Source organism: Panthera uncia, chromosome C2, assembly GCF_023721935.1.
Source record: "Panthera uncia isolate 11264 chromosome C2, Puncia_PCG_1.0, whole genome shotgun sequence".
NCBI classification, from domain to species: Eukaryota; Metazoa; Chordata; class Mammalia; order Carnivora; family Felidae; genus Panthera; species Panthera uncia.
The window spans coordinates 129,360,738-129,376,518 of NC_064810.1; the positions used below are offsets into that span (position 1 = coordinate 129,360,738).

The 15,781-nt window shown below is 45.7% G+C and overlaps 1 protein-coding gene across 2 annotated transcripts in view; it reads right to left on the reverse strand.

Annotated features, from left to right (window-relative positions):
* COL6A5 (collagen type VI alpha 5 chain) overlaps positions 1-15,781 on the reverse strand; it is a 92,455-nt gene that overhangs the window by 47,475 nt on the left and 29,199 nt on the right. For both annotated transcript variants that reach the window (XM_049628820.1, XM_049628821.1), the window contains 13 exons: positions 15,092-15,145; positions 13,257-13,328; positions 12,858-12,884; positions 12,703-12,747; positions 12,560-12,613; positions 10,620-10,682; positions 9,657-9,722; positions 9,150-9,203; positions 5,482-5,517; positions 4,910-4,972; positions 3,444-3,506; positions 2,333-2,395; positions 696-758 (listed from right to left, as the gene is read on the reverse strand). In XM_049628820.1, the coding sequence (XP_049484777.1) occupies positions 696-758; positions 2,333-2,395; positions 3,444-3,506; positions 4,910-4,972; positions 5,482-5,517; positions 9,150-9,203; positions 9,657-9,722; positions 10,620-10,682; positions 12,560-12,613; positions 12,703-12,747; positions 12,858-12,884; positions 13,257-13,328; positions 15,092-15,145 (723 nt within the window). The remainder of the gene's footprint in view (positions 1-695; positions 759-2,332; positions 2,396-3,443; positions 3,507-4,909; positions 4,973-5,481; positions 5,518-9,149; positions 9,204-9,656; positions 9,723-10,619; positions 10,683-12,559; positions 12,614-12,702; positions 12,748-12,857; positions 12,885-13,256; positions 13,329-15,091; positions 15,146-15,781) is intronic.

Here is a 15,781-nt window from a genome sequence, read left to right on the forward strand (position 1 = left end):
GGAATATTTTGAAGCTATTAAAAAGAATGTTTAGGGGAAAATGTAATAACATGGAAATGTGCTCATGATACACTGTTAAGAGGGAAAAACGGAGTGATTTTTTTGGTATCTCCAGGATGTTAATAACGAATATTTCAAAATAGTGAGATTATGGGTCATTTTTCTTCCCCTCTTCCCATCTGTTAAGCTTGGTAAATTTTCTACAATATGTATACACATTTATAATAAACATTATTTTTTGAGAAGAAATGAAAAAATGTTCCTATATTGGCTGCTCCATGCACAGAGACCTTAGCATGGCAAGAGCCACTAGAACAGACAGCTCACTTCTTGGATCTACCTCCCTCTTGTTCTTGCCCTAGAGTTTTGCAAGACAGGGAGAGAAATGCATAGTGCTGTTTTTCAGTGGACATCCATTGACATGGCCGTACTGGTTGTGAAAATACTGAAATGTTATCCATTATCCCCTCTGCATGCCCCCTTTCTCTCTTGCCGTTCTCTCTTCTTTTAACAGACAGACTAGCTATAGAATGAGAGCTGCAGGGGGTGGGAGAAATTCCCCCACATCTTCCTAGGAGGTCCTAAAATACCTTTAATACTCCAGGTGCTTAGGCTGATGGCCTCAGTTCCCTTCTCTTTACCTCAGAACTAAGCACTTGGAGCTGCGAAAAGAGAAGGGTCCTAAAAGCTCATACCTGTTTTCCTCGCTGTCCAGCTGGCCCCACTGGCCCTGGATCTCCAAGAATTCCATGTTCTCCCTAGTAAGTGAGACAAAAAGGGCTTCAGGTCAGTAAAATCCAAACTGGCTCCCACTATAGGAGGTTGAGACGGGAAATCTTAAGGCTCTCAGTGAGGGTTCAGTGCTCAGCCAAGGCATGGGGTGTAGGAAACCAATAATGATCTTTCCAAAGGCGAGCAGAAAATGTCAGCACAGCCCAAGCACTGCTTTCCTGGTATTCTAGAAGGACTGAAGGAGAAGGGAAAGAGTGGAAAATTTACTCCAGCGAAAGTTGCTTTATTAGCTGATTTGTCTGCCCATCCAACAAGTATTTATCGTCCTGGAAAATGAACTACTGAATATGATAGATGTGGTCCTGCCTCAGCAAAAATAGTCTGGTTGGAAAGAGAGACAATTAGACAGGCAGAAAATTATAAACTCAGGATGCCATGCCAGTGAAGGGGAGGGGAATCTAAATTGGATTTGATAAGGGGCACCTGGATGGCCAGACTTCAGACTTCAGCTAAACATCAGACTTCAGCTCAGGTCATGATCTCACGGTTGTGAGTTCGAGCCCCACATCAGGCTCTGTGCTGACAGCTCGGAGCCTGGAGCCTGATTTGGATTCTGTGTCTCCCTCTCTCTCTGCCCCTCCCCAGCTTTCTCTGTCTCTCTCTCTCTAAAATAAAGAAACATTACAACAAAATTTCTTTAAATAAATAAATAGATCTGGTGGGGTTAAGGAGGCGGGCTGCCTGAAGCACAGGAGCAGGGGTGTGAGGTTTGAGGGCGGAGTTGTGTGACTGGAAGAAGGAACTGCAGGAGGGGTGAGGGTGGTCACGGTCGGGGTAGAGGAAAGGCATTGTTGAGAAGCCTGGTGCGGGCACGTGGGAGGGAAAAGAGCTCTGAAGCCTCAGAATTAAACAGGGTCAGGGGGCCTTCCAAGCTACTTTAAAGTCTAGAGCTTTTCCTAAGAGCTACGGGGAAATTAAGACTGGCTGCCTAATTTGTGGGGCTCGGTGCAGAATGAAAGCGTAGGTCCCATCCTCAAATATTAAGACTTTCAAGATGGTGACAGCAGGACATGAAACCAAGCATGGGGCCCTTCTAAGCTGGGCCCCCAGGGTGACTGCACAGTTGCCAGTCACAGCTGGCCGTGGGACAGGGAGCCGCTTAAAGGTGTTAAGCAGGGAGTGGGATTCTGAAGAGGCCAACAGTCCGCTGTCTGACAGTCTCCAAAAGAGCCACATCAGAGACAGTAGGGTGAATGAGAGAATGGTATGCACAAGCAGATTGAGTCTGGACACCCCCCTTCTGGACTCTGCCCCATGCATACATTCATGCCTGCAGGAAATCGGGGAGTTGAAGAGAGTTTTCAGAGTTATTTCACCACGCGTGAGATCACAGTGTCTCTCCTGGTGAAACAGGGCAGTGTCAGGAAGAGATAAGCATTTAGAAATTCTTTGCTCAGTGGAAGCAAAAGAATGTATCGCAGAAAGCAGGTGGGGGGGGGGTTGAGGGTGCCCCTCTCCTGCGAGGAATTAATATGGAAATCAAGAAAAGAAGGGCAGTACTTTTTTCTCAGTATTTAAATCTATAGGAGATGACACTTACTTTTTTCCCTGCGGGTCCGGGATTTCCAAGGCTCCCTTTAGCTCCCATCGGCCCAGGAAAGCCCTGAACGAAAATGGGAGACACGTATGTGGGTGTTGCAACAATTCTTAGAAAGCCCCTTAGATCAGTTTCGCTTTTCTTCGTGTCATTTCCAACAGCTCCTTGATGCCTGCTTAACAAGAGACCCAGCCACCCAGGGGAGAGAGACATCTGTGCTGAAAGCAGGTGACTCGGCTTACAGTCTGGCTTAGAGGACCACAAATCTTCATCTGCGGGGACACCACTAGTCCCTCCGGGGCCTTCGTGAGAAACAGAAAGGGTGCTCTTGACAGGACATATGCTATTTCTACATGCGGCACATTGGTTGGAATGTACTGATTTTGTGAGAACGAGACATTGCCCCTCGTGAGCATTACACCATGCGCGCATCTGGAACTCTATGCACAGTGTGTTTCAGTCCCAATCTGAAAATGGGCACAAGTGTCTTCCACAAACATGCCGGCATGATAAGGAGGCAAACAGGTGTTCCTTCTGAATTCTCGCTGTCGGAGCTGAAGAACTGAACAGATTCAGAACATTTTTCATAGGAATCCCCTCACCAGCCATCCCCACTCTTATCACTCACTGTCAGAAACCTAGGGACCAAATAGATTCAGAGGGTGAGCTGAGGAATCAAGTCAATTTGGGTGGCGAGGGATCTTTGTAGAGTCCATTTTCAAACATCTACAGTCGGTGGAGATACATGTGGCACAGATACATTCTTAAAAGTTAGAAAAGTCAGCAGAGGGAATCAGGTTTTGAAATGTTCACAAGTCTGCGAGATCTGTACTCTTCCAAATGCTTTCTTGGGGCTGATGCGATGGGTCCGTGCTCTCCCAGTAAAACCCCAGTGAAGGAGAGAGAGGAGGGCTTATGTGATGTGCAAGGACTCGGGGCTGTGCTAAAATTTGCTGCCAATTCTTTTTGTCCCAAATGTGTCCCAAGCTAATTGAAAAATAAAATACCCCAAACGCAGATAATATAAAATAAACTATGTATGACGATGTTTTTGAAGTAAGAGAAAATGGTCTGATTGGAGACCACTGACTCCCAACGTTCCTGAGTCACTCACCTGAGGTCCTTTGTGCCCTGGGCTTCCCTTCTCTCCTTTGCTGCCAGGAATTCCATTTCCCCCCTAATGTGGTAACGAGAAGTATAATTACATGAAGCAATGAAAACGTACTTTCTTCTTTAATGCTTTTGAAACATGTCCACAGAAAAGCGCTGGTCCAACACCACAAGTCACCTTGTAACTGTGAGATTAAGCGTATCTTACCAAAGGGACTGAGTGGAGGCCCAGACTCCGTGGTACAGATCTTATCCAGGCATCTCTGCCTGGGTCTAAGACCTTCATCCCCCTCTGACAGGGGGAAATGAAAAGGAGACCAAAGGGAGAAATAAAACCCTTAGAAGAAGGGGCGAAGATGCAAACAACGGTCAGATGGATTCCTTTGTTGGGGCAGGTTACCTGGGCCAGAGTCCTCATTGTCAACGTGGAAAACGGAAAGCTAAGTTGTTTCAAGTTGGCCCAAGAGGACATTTTAGCAGCAGAAGCTCTACCAGAGGAATTCAAGCCTATTTTCCACTATATTAGCATCTGATGCAAGGTTCTCGTATAGATCTCTTGCATGGAAGAAAAAACTAGAGGTGCTGGTGATGTTTCCCGACTCCCGGGTACCAGCTGTACAATGGTTGTACCCACTGGATGAGCCGTCGTTCTCCGCCTGAGTATCAAAGGGACCCTGGAGCAGCTGACCTAATGTCCCCCTTCTCCCTACAAAGGGGAGATGGATCTGGGCTGGTCACGTGGTTACTCAGCCTAAAGGATTTGCTAGCTGGGGGTTTGATTCAGGGACCCCAGAACCCGCAAGAGAATACCAAATTCTACTTTGGCGTGAGTATCTGAAACTTCCTAAAAGAAAAATGAACTCTCGAGAAGGTCTTAGGTCTAGGCACACCTTCCAGACGAATCCTGGCTTCAAGCAGGCTCCATAAGGTAACTAAATACCCATGTGTTACAAAACCATTCTCCAGGGATGACCCCAGCACCTTCCCAACATGAAGGAGAGACAGAGATGTCCTGACTCCGATGCCCATATCAGCAATGATACGATCAAGAAAAAATGGCTCATGTCTGAATCATGAGCCATTGATCACTCTCTGGAAGGCAAAAGATAGGGCTCAGGTACCTACTAATTACTAATTAGTAATTGTTACTAATTAATAGTAATTCATTGATCACTAATATAATAGTAAGGTCCTAATAATTCATTATTACTAACAAGCTGATACAATACTAGGTGAGCACAAGAGCAGCCATTTTCTCTATTCATGAGCTGCAAAATAGGAGCAGGTCTGATGGAGCACAATCACTCTCCCATGATGGGAAATGTAGAATTCCAGAAACATGGACCATGGAGGAGGGCAGGAGCAGATTAAGCATTTCTCAGTTATTTATTTTTATACAGAACTACCCACTGGCTTCCTATTGGAATAACTCAGCATTATTTATCAGCATTTATGACTACTTCAACATACCTGTGGGCCTTGTAATCCGTCAGCTCCCTGGGCACCTGGAAGTCCAGGATTTCCCGGCTCCCCCTGATGAACGAGTTTTCAGTGTTAATACTGTCTCCACATAGTTTCCATAGAGATTTTCTCTTTATACTACCTAGTACCGTAATACATAGTACATGGGCAATACTTTGACTGAACCTTGGCTCACCCCTTACTTTGCCTAGGATTCTATTCATTTCCATACTAAAAAATGAACACAAGATTGTTTCTTACTCTAGTAAGGAATTTCCCTCCCATGCAGTTGATTCCCAGTGCTTGTGAAAGGCAGTCAAATATATAACATTTGGGATCGCACAGATCCTCTTGTCTATGAGGTGCCTGTGAAGGAGGCTCTGCCTTAGGTCAGGCCCGTCCAGTTCCTGGCAGCTGAGCTGATGGGCCCTTGTTTCCCCTCCATGGGTGGGGCCATTTCTATTGCTCTACACTTCCTAGAACATCTTTGTCACATTCTTGCTCATTCCCAGTGCCATCTGCCCATGAGGACTCTCCTTGGAACCAACTACCTCGAAGGGCAGGAAGTAAAGGGTACTTACCGGGACACCTGGGGGCCCCCTTTGGCCTTCCCTTCCCTGGAACAGAAAAGGCAAAGTGTTAGTGTGTACGTAGCCAAGTGGAGGGTTCTTAGAGGCAAACCAGCCTGTTTCATTCCCTGACAGACATAAGTAATGAGCAGCTCACAGAAATGGCTTCCCTAAGGCACTTTCGAAAGACAAGTTTTCTCGCTGGGCACTTCATTATAGACTAACATTTGGGGGATTGATTGAAAGCCAATCTGAAAGTCATTACAGATCCAGCTCCAGTCTGACAATTATTCAGGAGGTTGTTTGGAGGATCAAATCATTCTGAAGAACCTGTCTTCTATCCTTCCCTCTTCAGCAAATTCCATAGAGTACTGTCTGCTAATCAGAGGCTTCCTACATGAGAACAAGCTGTGTCCTGTCTGTCTCTCTGTCCCAGGCCCTGAATGTATCTTAGGGGAGAGTAAAAATTGTTAGGTTCAGTGCTTCACACGTGGGCCCACTGAGGTTTGTTTCCAAGGAATTCTACAAGAAGGAAATGGCCGACGGGGTCTGCCCAATGACGTGGCGGTCCAGCGGCCGGGCCACCGGCCTGTTTGTACTTAACCAGTGGTGATTTCCATGTCACCAGCTCAGGCTCCCCACCTAAGTGTCCGCCTTTGTCACACCCTCTCCAGAGAGTGTTCTAGGCAGGAGAGGACTCAGACCCCAGATTTTAACTTCTTTTTCCCTAAACAGCAGCAATAAAATCTATACCCTCACACCCCCCTCACCCCTGCCCCTCTGAGAGAGCTATGGAACATCCCAATCACCAGTCTACTTTGTATTGTGATAAACGACTATGATTCCTTTAGGTACAAGACAAATACTTAAAAAAAAAAATTCTATTCATGCATTCAGAAAGGTAGCCATGGAAATTATTTCAGAATCGGTTTTCTTTCAACTGCCTACCTTCTGAATTTCCTTAGAACGAACGACCTGACCAAGTATCACCTCTACCACTTTGGATAATGATTCGAATTCCTCTCCTGGGGTTCTGCCCCCTTGATTCAGGTATTCTGCTTTCAAAATGCAAATGCCCTTTGGGAGAAGTTACCCATTGTAACCTGTGAGCTCTTTGTTCCTTGATGGGACTAATAGAGCTCCCGACAAATGAAAGTAGGGAAGAAACAGCAAACAAAGGTTGAGGCCACTACTATCCTGGGATGTCTCCATTAAAAGGATAAAAGAACTTTTGAACTACATGCAGACAATATTGCACAATGGTTAGGGTGTGCCTTTAGAAGTCAGGTACTCCTGAGCTCAAGGCTGCCCTTTGAAGCTTGTGTGGCACAGAGCAATTGCTCAGTAAGCCTTAGCCAGGAGGTCGGGACTGCAGACTCTGGTGTGAGACAGTCTGGGTTCAAACCCCAGTTCTGCCACTTGCTACCTATCCTGATCCTGGGCAAGTGTTCCAAGGGTCCTTGTTATTCTCATCTGCAAAATGGATATAAATAATAATATCTACCTAGTAGGCTTGTTATAAGGATTTAATGAATTAGTATTTGAAAGTGATTTGATCAGGACGTGACATAAAATAAATGCTACAGAAGTAGAAATACTATTATTTAAAAGCAGTTGTGTGTTTTTTTTAATGTTAGCTTATCTTTGAGAGACAGTGCGAGTGGGGCAGGGGCAGAGAGAGAGGGAGACAGAGGATCCAAAATGGGCTCTGCACTGACAGCCGCAAGCCCCACGTGGGGCTCCAACTCACAAACTGTGAGATCATGACCCAAGCCAGAGTCCAACTCTCAACTGGCTGAGTCACCCAGGTGCCCGTATAAGCATCTGTGTGTGACAGGCCAAAAACAAGGGACCTGGACTGTCGATTCTAGTGCTCTGGTTCTCAGAATATCAAGCCCCCGTCTTGGCAACAGCCGGTACAATCAACTTGCATAAGTTGGAATTCTGTCCCGCAGGCGGCCATGTCTTAGGTTTGCTTGTGTTCTTAGAATCTGTTATCTACTTAAGATCCTCTGACCCTCAGAGAGAATTCTTGCCTTCACTGGAAAAGTTGGGGAAGAGGTAGAAAAGCTTAATGTTGTTCTATATTCACATAGCCTTGTTCAGTTCAGGAGAAGAGAGGTTACAAAGGAGGAGCTGGGCAGGAAAATGGGTGAAGATAGGAGAGGGCGGGTGAGAGCCTCCTGTCTCTGAAGTGATTTAGAGTCACTGGCTGGTTTGTCCAAGTAGTAATCCCCAGCCCCATTCCTAGCATCTCTTTTCAAAAGTATTTGATTGAGGGGGATAGTTATAAAGCTATTTCAAACTAAGTGTATTTTCTCTTAAACCAAGAAAAATATATATTTATCTTTAAAATTTATTGCATGTAGGGGTGCCTGGGTGGCTCAGTCGGTTGAGCATCCGCAGGTCATGATCTCACAGCTTGTGGGTTCGAGCCCCATGTTGGGCTCTGTGTTGACAGCTCAGAGCCTGGGGTCTGCTTCGGATTCTGGCTCTCCCTCTCTCTCTGCCCCTCCCCCACTTGTGCTCTGTCTCTCAAAAATAAATAAACATTTAAAAAAATTTTTTTAAATTTATTGCATGTAGTATATGTTGCTGTTCCCTGGATTCCTCTGGTTAATTTTGATTCTCTTGTGTGGAGAAGAGGGCAAGGTCCCAGAGAATTTTTACCAGAAGCACCAGGAAGCCTAAGCCAACTGACTGTAGATCCTATCCCTTAATAACTATGATTCAAGATAAACAAAGGCAAGAGGAATTACAACACATTTCTCCACTATCTAGATCAGAGAAAAAGGCAATCGGCCATGGCCTTCAAAGTGATGAGAAGACTCCAGGTCTGCAACAGAAAAGAAGGCCAAGTATTTTCACTTCTCGATCAAACAAGGTGCAGGGTCCAATCTAGGAGACTGTGCGTTATTGTCTTTTTATGATCTCCATTCTGAGTGCATGACAAAAGGATTTCTAACACATTATAAATATCATCTCCCACTTTAGTAATGCACAAAAAGAAAAGCGATTTCTTAGTTGTTCCATAAAAAGAAGGGGATATCCAGTATTCCTGTTTTAGGCCTGGCATCACATGGGATGCTATAAAGTTGCCCTAGGCTCTCGAAGTTGCCAGAGGCTTGTTCCTAGTCACCGGTGTTTTGGTTCATTCAAGAATTTATCTGTGATTCTTCTTTCCCATTGGCGACATCTGAAGATAAAGAGAGTGGGTTTACCCAATTCATATTCTTATAGAAGTTCAGAGATGCTAAGCTACCGGAGGAGAACTTTCATGTTAAAGCATTGACTCTCTCCAAAGACATTCAAAAGCTTCTGGAAGGCAGAAAGAGGAAGGCAGACTGTCACAGAGGTTCTCATCTAGGAGCAATTTTGCCCCCTGCTCTCACTCCCCACTCCCCCTCATCCCAGACATTTGGCAAAATCTGCAGATGTTTTTTGTCTGCCACAACTTGGGGGGAGTGAGTGCTACTGACATCTAGTGGGTAGAGAACAGGGATGCTCTTAGACCTCCTCGAATGTACATGACAGCCCCTCACACCATCTAGCCCCAAATGACAATAGTGACAATGGATCAGCCCTGGGCCAGCCAACTCTGCAGGGGCAAATATTGTGAAAACCTTTATGGCATCGTCAGATGATAAGGAGGGGAAATAAATGTTCAAGGAAAAACTTACCCTTATTCCTCTGGAATTAGGATCACCTGGAGTCCCTTTCTGTCCAGTTCTACCCTAGAAATACAATTGTTCCCCCAAGATCATAAGGCAATATATTCTGACTAATTACATCAGCATAAAAACCTCACTCACTATTAAAACAGCAGAGCAAATGTGTCATGCTAGAATCTTCTGCATGTTAACACTATTGGGTATATATCTGTTAATGAGGAAAATGGTGTAGTAACGTGCACTGCTAACTATCAGTTTCCCATTACAATAATGTCACCTGCCAGAAACTTAATAATTTAACCCATAAAAGTATAACCTACTACATATGTGTCCTGTTTTCAGAAAATAATGCTGTTTTAAATGTGAACTCGGGGCTGTTATTCAATTATAGAAGGGTTACATATTTTATTAAATAATTAAGACTTCATGAAAGCCTCCATTCAGTAACAGAATTAATCATTCATATATATGTAAATAGGTCTATAGGTTCTCTGTACGTAAAACAGAACCAATTACTTGTCTTCCTTGTTCTCCTTTGGAGCCCTTCTGTCCTTTGATGTTACTGTTGCGTCCTGGATTACCCTAGAGGAAGATATAAAAAGTATTTTAGAACCAAGGAATATCAGCTTTTTTTTTTCAAATACAATGGTACAATGTTCATGTATTAAGCTAATTTGGGTTAAGTGAGAAGGGGTGACAGAAAATTCTCCATATTTGAAATTCATCGACTTTTGAGAAAAAATACAATAATATTTCCCCAAGTTTGAAGAGGGTTTGGTGATCAACAAAGTGATAAGAGTGTTTGCCAAAGCCATGGCAATGATCTCTTCTCTGTATCGGCAGCTTCACTGATGGCTGAACATGCTTATGGTACCCCCTTAGAGGTGTAATAAGATTCCCTTGTAACTGAGTCTGCAAATAGGGAGTCTGTAAGATTATAAGCCCAAGAAGCAGAACTGTGGAAACGTCTCCCGAAAAGGACTTTGGAAGTCTCTATATAACAATAAGGATGATTGAGATGGAACCTGAGCTCCCAGCTCCAATTTTTTTTTTTTTTTAATTTTAATTACTTTTTGAAAAGAGAGAGCACAAGCGGGGGAGGAGCAGAGTGAGAGGAGGACAGAGGATCTGATGCGGGGCTTTGTGCTGACAGGCTGATAGCAGCAGGGCCAACGTGGGGCTCAAACTCACAAACTGTGAGATCGTGACCTGAGCCAAAGCCGGACACTTAACTGACTCACCCAGGTGCCTGGGTAACTTAACTCACCCAGGTGCCCCGAAATTTTCAATATAATCAGCTAAAATCAGATGTGGACAGATTTTTCCCAAGCAGATAAGTCTTGGACAATACCTACTACCCCTGCTCCCAAGACAAGGAGACAAGCCTTCACCTAGAGGTTAGTGGGAGACACAAGGGAGAGGAGATAGGAGCTTAGAGCAACTACATAATTCAGAGCCAACCAGACCCTAGTAACTTACAGGATCTCCTGGGAAGCCCTTCTCCCCATATCTCCCAGGGGGGCCTCTGGAACCTGGGCTGCCCTAAAAAAAAATAAAATGAGCTTCTGAGTTAGCTTGTAGGAGGGTTTCAGAATGGTGTTAAAGAGTCAAGCGTGTGGTTTTGGCGGCAAGAAAGTCAATCAGACAAAATGATCCATGTTCCTTTATCCCAGCCAGTTTCCTCAGCCTTCTCAAGCGATACTCAGTTCAGTGTTAAAAGGTCAAGATGATCGCTAGTCAGGATTATCTAGAGTGACGCTGAGCAATGGGAAAACTCTCGTGATCTAGCATAGCGCTACGCCAAAGAACTTTCTGCCCTAATAGAAATATTCTCTGAGTTGTCTAAGATGGTAACCACTAGCCATATGTGGCTATTGAGCACATGGAATGTGGCTAGTACAACTGAAGGGCGGGAGTTTTCACTTTCACCAATTTGAATTTAAATGTCATATATTGCTAGTGGGGATTGTACTGGACATCCCAGCCAGTCTAGGAACCTCTGACATTTATAATGCAGTTGCTCACTGGAAACCTCCACAGGAAATGCTCCAGTTGACAACTCAGACTCAAGTGTTCCCAACTGAGCTTGCCCAAGCCAGTACCGTTCCAGGCATTCTGAATGACTCCTCATTTCCTGCTTCTCTGGTCACCTAGATCTAGAGATCTGTGCCGGAGCCAGAACTAGGGTGAGAGAAACAAGTCACCTGGGGTGCAGTATTTAGGGAGACACATTTGGCAGAGCTCTGAGAAGGAGTACGTCCGTAAATCCTGCACCCCACTGCTCATTCCGGCCCGGGCCCTGCCACGTCCTTAGTATTAGTACGTCATGTGTCTGTTCTCACTGACGTTGCTTTACTTGAAGGCTTTGTCACTTCTCCCCTCGGTTGTTCCAGATCCTCTCATCTTTGCCTTGCACCTATGTCATCTCTGACACAGTCTCCACACCACCGACAAGTAGTATGTTCAACACGCAAATTCAGTTGTGGCGCCCGTACTTAAAATCTTTTAAAGGTTCCCAATCTCCTAACGTTAAAAGCCTAACTCCTCAACATGGCTCCCCGGCGTCTTCCCAATCTCTTCCGGCCACCGCTGGAACCTCACCTCCCTCTACCTGTACTCTAATGCTCAATCTGCAGTGCTCTCGAGCCTCCGTGTCTTTGCTTATGCTGTTCCTTCTGTCTAGAATGGCCTTTCTCCATGCCTTGCTAATTCCTATCATCTTCAGCTCAGGGATCATTTCCTCCAGAAAGACTTTCTGAACTCCCTCCCCACCTGAGTTAGGGCTGAGTTAGGTGCCCTTCTCTGGGCTCTCACGTAGTTGTCTACATGGCCTCAATCACATTCTGCACTGTCATTAGCAATTAATATGTCTGTCTTTCTACGTCTGGGGATCCTTGAGGACAAGGTCAGTGTGGTTTGTCTCTGAATCATCAGCATATAACTCGGTGTTCGGCACATGCCAGATATTCAAAAATATTGCATAAATAAATGGATCAGAACATATAAGCAGAGCTGTTTGGAACCAACCGGCATATATTAATCAGTATTGAAATGAATTTAAGATAAAAAAAGTTTCACCGTGATTTACTACACCAAGGTCACCAAAATAATTCTGTATCTTTCTCTTGATTTTTATGTTTTTTTTTTTTTTTCTGATGCAAACAAGGAAGCTACTGGGAGGCAAAAACAATCATTTTCAGACTTTTGTGGAAGACACCAAATGAAGAACCTTGCACGCTTTGAATCCCTCAATGGAATTCTTGAAGATTCCCAAATGGGAAGGCAGCATTTATTCAGTAGTAACAGGCCTTCATTGTGTGGTCAAGTCAGCTCTCAATTTTGTCCCTTCTAAGCACTGGCACACAGCAGTTAAGACTATCTCCATCACCAAATTCTCCTTTGATTTATTGAAGATTTACCTGGGATCCTGGATCGCCTTTTTCTCCTTTTGTCCCAGGTAACCCATGAAAGCCCTAAAAGAAAACAAGGAAAACAAAATCCCCATTTAAAGAGCAATACGTCAACCTCATGACAATGTTACAGTACTTGAAAGATGGCTTACCTCCTCCCCATCCAGTCCGTTAAACCCATCGTCTCCTTTTTCTCCCTGAGGGACAACAAGGAGCACAATCGGGTCAGAGGGGAGCTCGGCCACATGCTTCCTGGGAAACTAATCCCGCCAGGAAATCAAATTCGACTGAGAAGACACTACAGTACCTTGAATCCAGAATATCCTTTGGCTCCCTGTAAAAGATGAAATATCTCTCACTGACACATCAAAGATAGTCAGAAGGTGGATTCACACCCTGTTGGGGCGGGATGTGGCTGCCTCCCTAAAGAGGGTGATTGTGTTGTTCTTTAGTGGCTTCTGGTTCTACAATCACAGAGGTTATATAGGTGGGATTGAACACCACCTATGTTTTGAGGTGGGCTCAAAACTCATTGAGGTTTCTAAGAAGTAGAATTAGTCTGAAGGGGAGGACACTAACATGTAATTGGAGAAAGGGAAAGGGGCGGGGCATGGGGGGATGGAAGAGAGAAAAGGAGGGAGGGAGGGAGGAAAGAGGCAAGAGGCTGTTGTAGGGAATTCAAGATCACATTTCCAGCAGGGCTTACCTTTTGGCCGTGCTCCCCTGGACATCCTGCAATCCCTTTATCTCCTGTGGGTCCAATTTCTCCTCGTCTTCCCTAAGAAAAGGTACCCAAACAGGTATCCAAAGTGACTCGTCTGTCAGATGCTGCCAGCAGTTTACTTTTTAAGAGAGAAGCTAGAGCAACAGGAGGACTCTGAGCTTCAGACAGAGCAAATCTTTCCACAAATGTGTTCATTTAACTCTGGTTTTCCCCCTCTATTCCAGCGTCTTCCGTGCCAACCTGCAGGGCTTCCTTGCAGACCCAAGATCACACAGAAGTGCGGGATGAGCCTGGATGTTTTACCATCTCATCAGACAGCACAAAGGTTTGGAAGTCAATCTACTTTCCAGCCACCTTTCAAATACTCCAGTAATACGCGTTGGCCCTGAAATTGTGCCCAAGGCCCCACTGCTGCGGGAAAAGTCAGTACTGAAGCAAGCCAGTCCCAGGGGACTGGGGCTGAGTCCAAGGAGCTGAAGGGAGGGAGGGGCCACTACCACAAGTGCTGGGAGATGGGGAATGCTCGTGTTCACGGAAATGACCCCCAGGTGAAAGAGCCTGAGTCAGATCATCCGCTCGGGGGGGAAAAGTGTTCAAGGTCAATGATGTACGCATCTCCTAGCAATCCTGGTTCTCCCGGGAAATATTTAAACACAGGTAAATGCCGGCGTAAAATGAATCTCGAGGGAAAAGCAATGTTGTGCTCCTTGAGGGCAGGAGCCCCCAGCTATCTCTTTCCCCAGTTGTGTCCCTGGTGCCTGGCTCAAATCTGGGTGCAGGGTGGATGCTGACGGTTTGCTGTTTGGATAACTAATTGTTTAGCAATGAGCTTGGTTCTTCCCTTCCTGAGAGGTGATGGGAGAAGGGATTTTCCTTCTTCCTGCTTTGCTTTCTTCATTCTGAAGATTACTCCCAGGAAAGCAGGAGGCCTCACTTGTGGCCAAAGGTCGCGAGAGCTACCAAAACACTGCAGCTTCCCATTGACTAGACGGTCAGCCAGATGAGGGCTCAAGGCCAGACACCTGGTCAAAGCCCTCAGTGCTGCCTGGGTGGGCTCCGAGACCCCTCTGCAGCTACGTGGTAGGTGAGTTAGAACTCTCCCCTCGGTGGTCATTGTGTAAACTAGGATAGCACTAGAGTCAGAGGAATGTATAAATGTTTTACAGATCGGCAGACTGGGGGTCAGGAAGTTAAGTGTCCTGCCAAGGTCTCTGGTCCAGGTCATCCCTTGGCTGTCTGACTACACAGCCTGTGCTTTTCATCATAACTTGCCGCCCAGACGAAGAGCTAGCTTGCAGCTAAGGAGATGGAGGTGCAGGCTGGATGCTTCCTGAACTTTCCCTGCCCCAAACGGAGCCACCCAAGTGTTTCAGTTCCTCCAAATCTATTCTCCCAATTTGATTGATGAATCTAGTGAGATTTCCAGTTTGAGGGTCAAAGATTGAGATTAGAAAACTTCTGTGTACCACGTAACCACAAAGCCGAGCCTCTCCATGTACTAAACGCTGAACTCTGGGTCCAAAGGCAGCCCCTCAAGATAGCCTTGCTTCACCCTGCAGGGGGATGTGGGGGGACCGGAGCATGCCCGGCTCCCTGCCACTGATAAAAACATGCCAGGCAACGTGTAGGTAAGTCTGCTTCCTCCTTCCCCCCAAAAGTACATTTGGCAAGTACTCATGACCCAGACAAGTAAAAGGAGGGGGAAACAACCTATCTTCCTCCAAAACCACCAGAAAACCCCTTCTGTAGGAACATAAGGCTTTCCATGCAAAAGAAAATCACTGCTCATGTCGTGGGAGAGGGTCAGAAGAACTTACAGAGTCCCCGTCCTCTCCCCGATGTCCTCTGCTGCCTTTTATACCCGGAGAGCCCTGGGAGGGAAGAGAGAAAATGCACTTCAGCTGGCTTCCTCCAATTCGAACTTGTGAAATCGTTAGGCGTTATAGACAAGTCCCTCCCTTCAGCTCGCTCACAGCGCAGGCAGGGGTGGCTGTGAGTCTGGGGAGAGTCTGACAACCTCTGACCTCTACAGGAAGGTGACCTGTGGATTCCACGTTGCAGGTCAGGGCATCCGGGTCAGTCCGCACCTGAGGCTGCATGGCCGGCAGCTGTGGCCACCGTAACTCTCCCAGCAGGCAAACTGGTCACTTTCCAAAGACAGCATTTTCTTCTGCTTTTCTGAGAGCTCAGGGAAGAAGCACTCCTCCTGACAACAAGGCTACATATCCCTTGTGATCATCTCTCCCTCTGCCACGTGTGCTTTCACTGCCTTGTGGCCTATTTGTGGCAAAGATTTAAACTGAGGTTTGCTTTCCTCACCCAGTAACACAGGTCCTGACTTACCCCCAGACATACTTGATAGGTTAGTGTTGCCTGCTTTCAGACTTTTTATAAATGGAACCAGACTATATGTATTCTTCTACGTTTTACTTTTTTTCTTTTTTTGGCTACTAGAGTGTTTGTAACACCTATTCATGTTGTCGTATATACCTGTAGCTCATTCATTC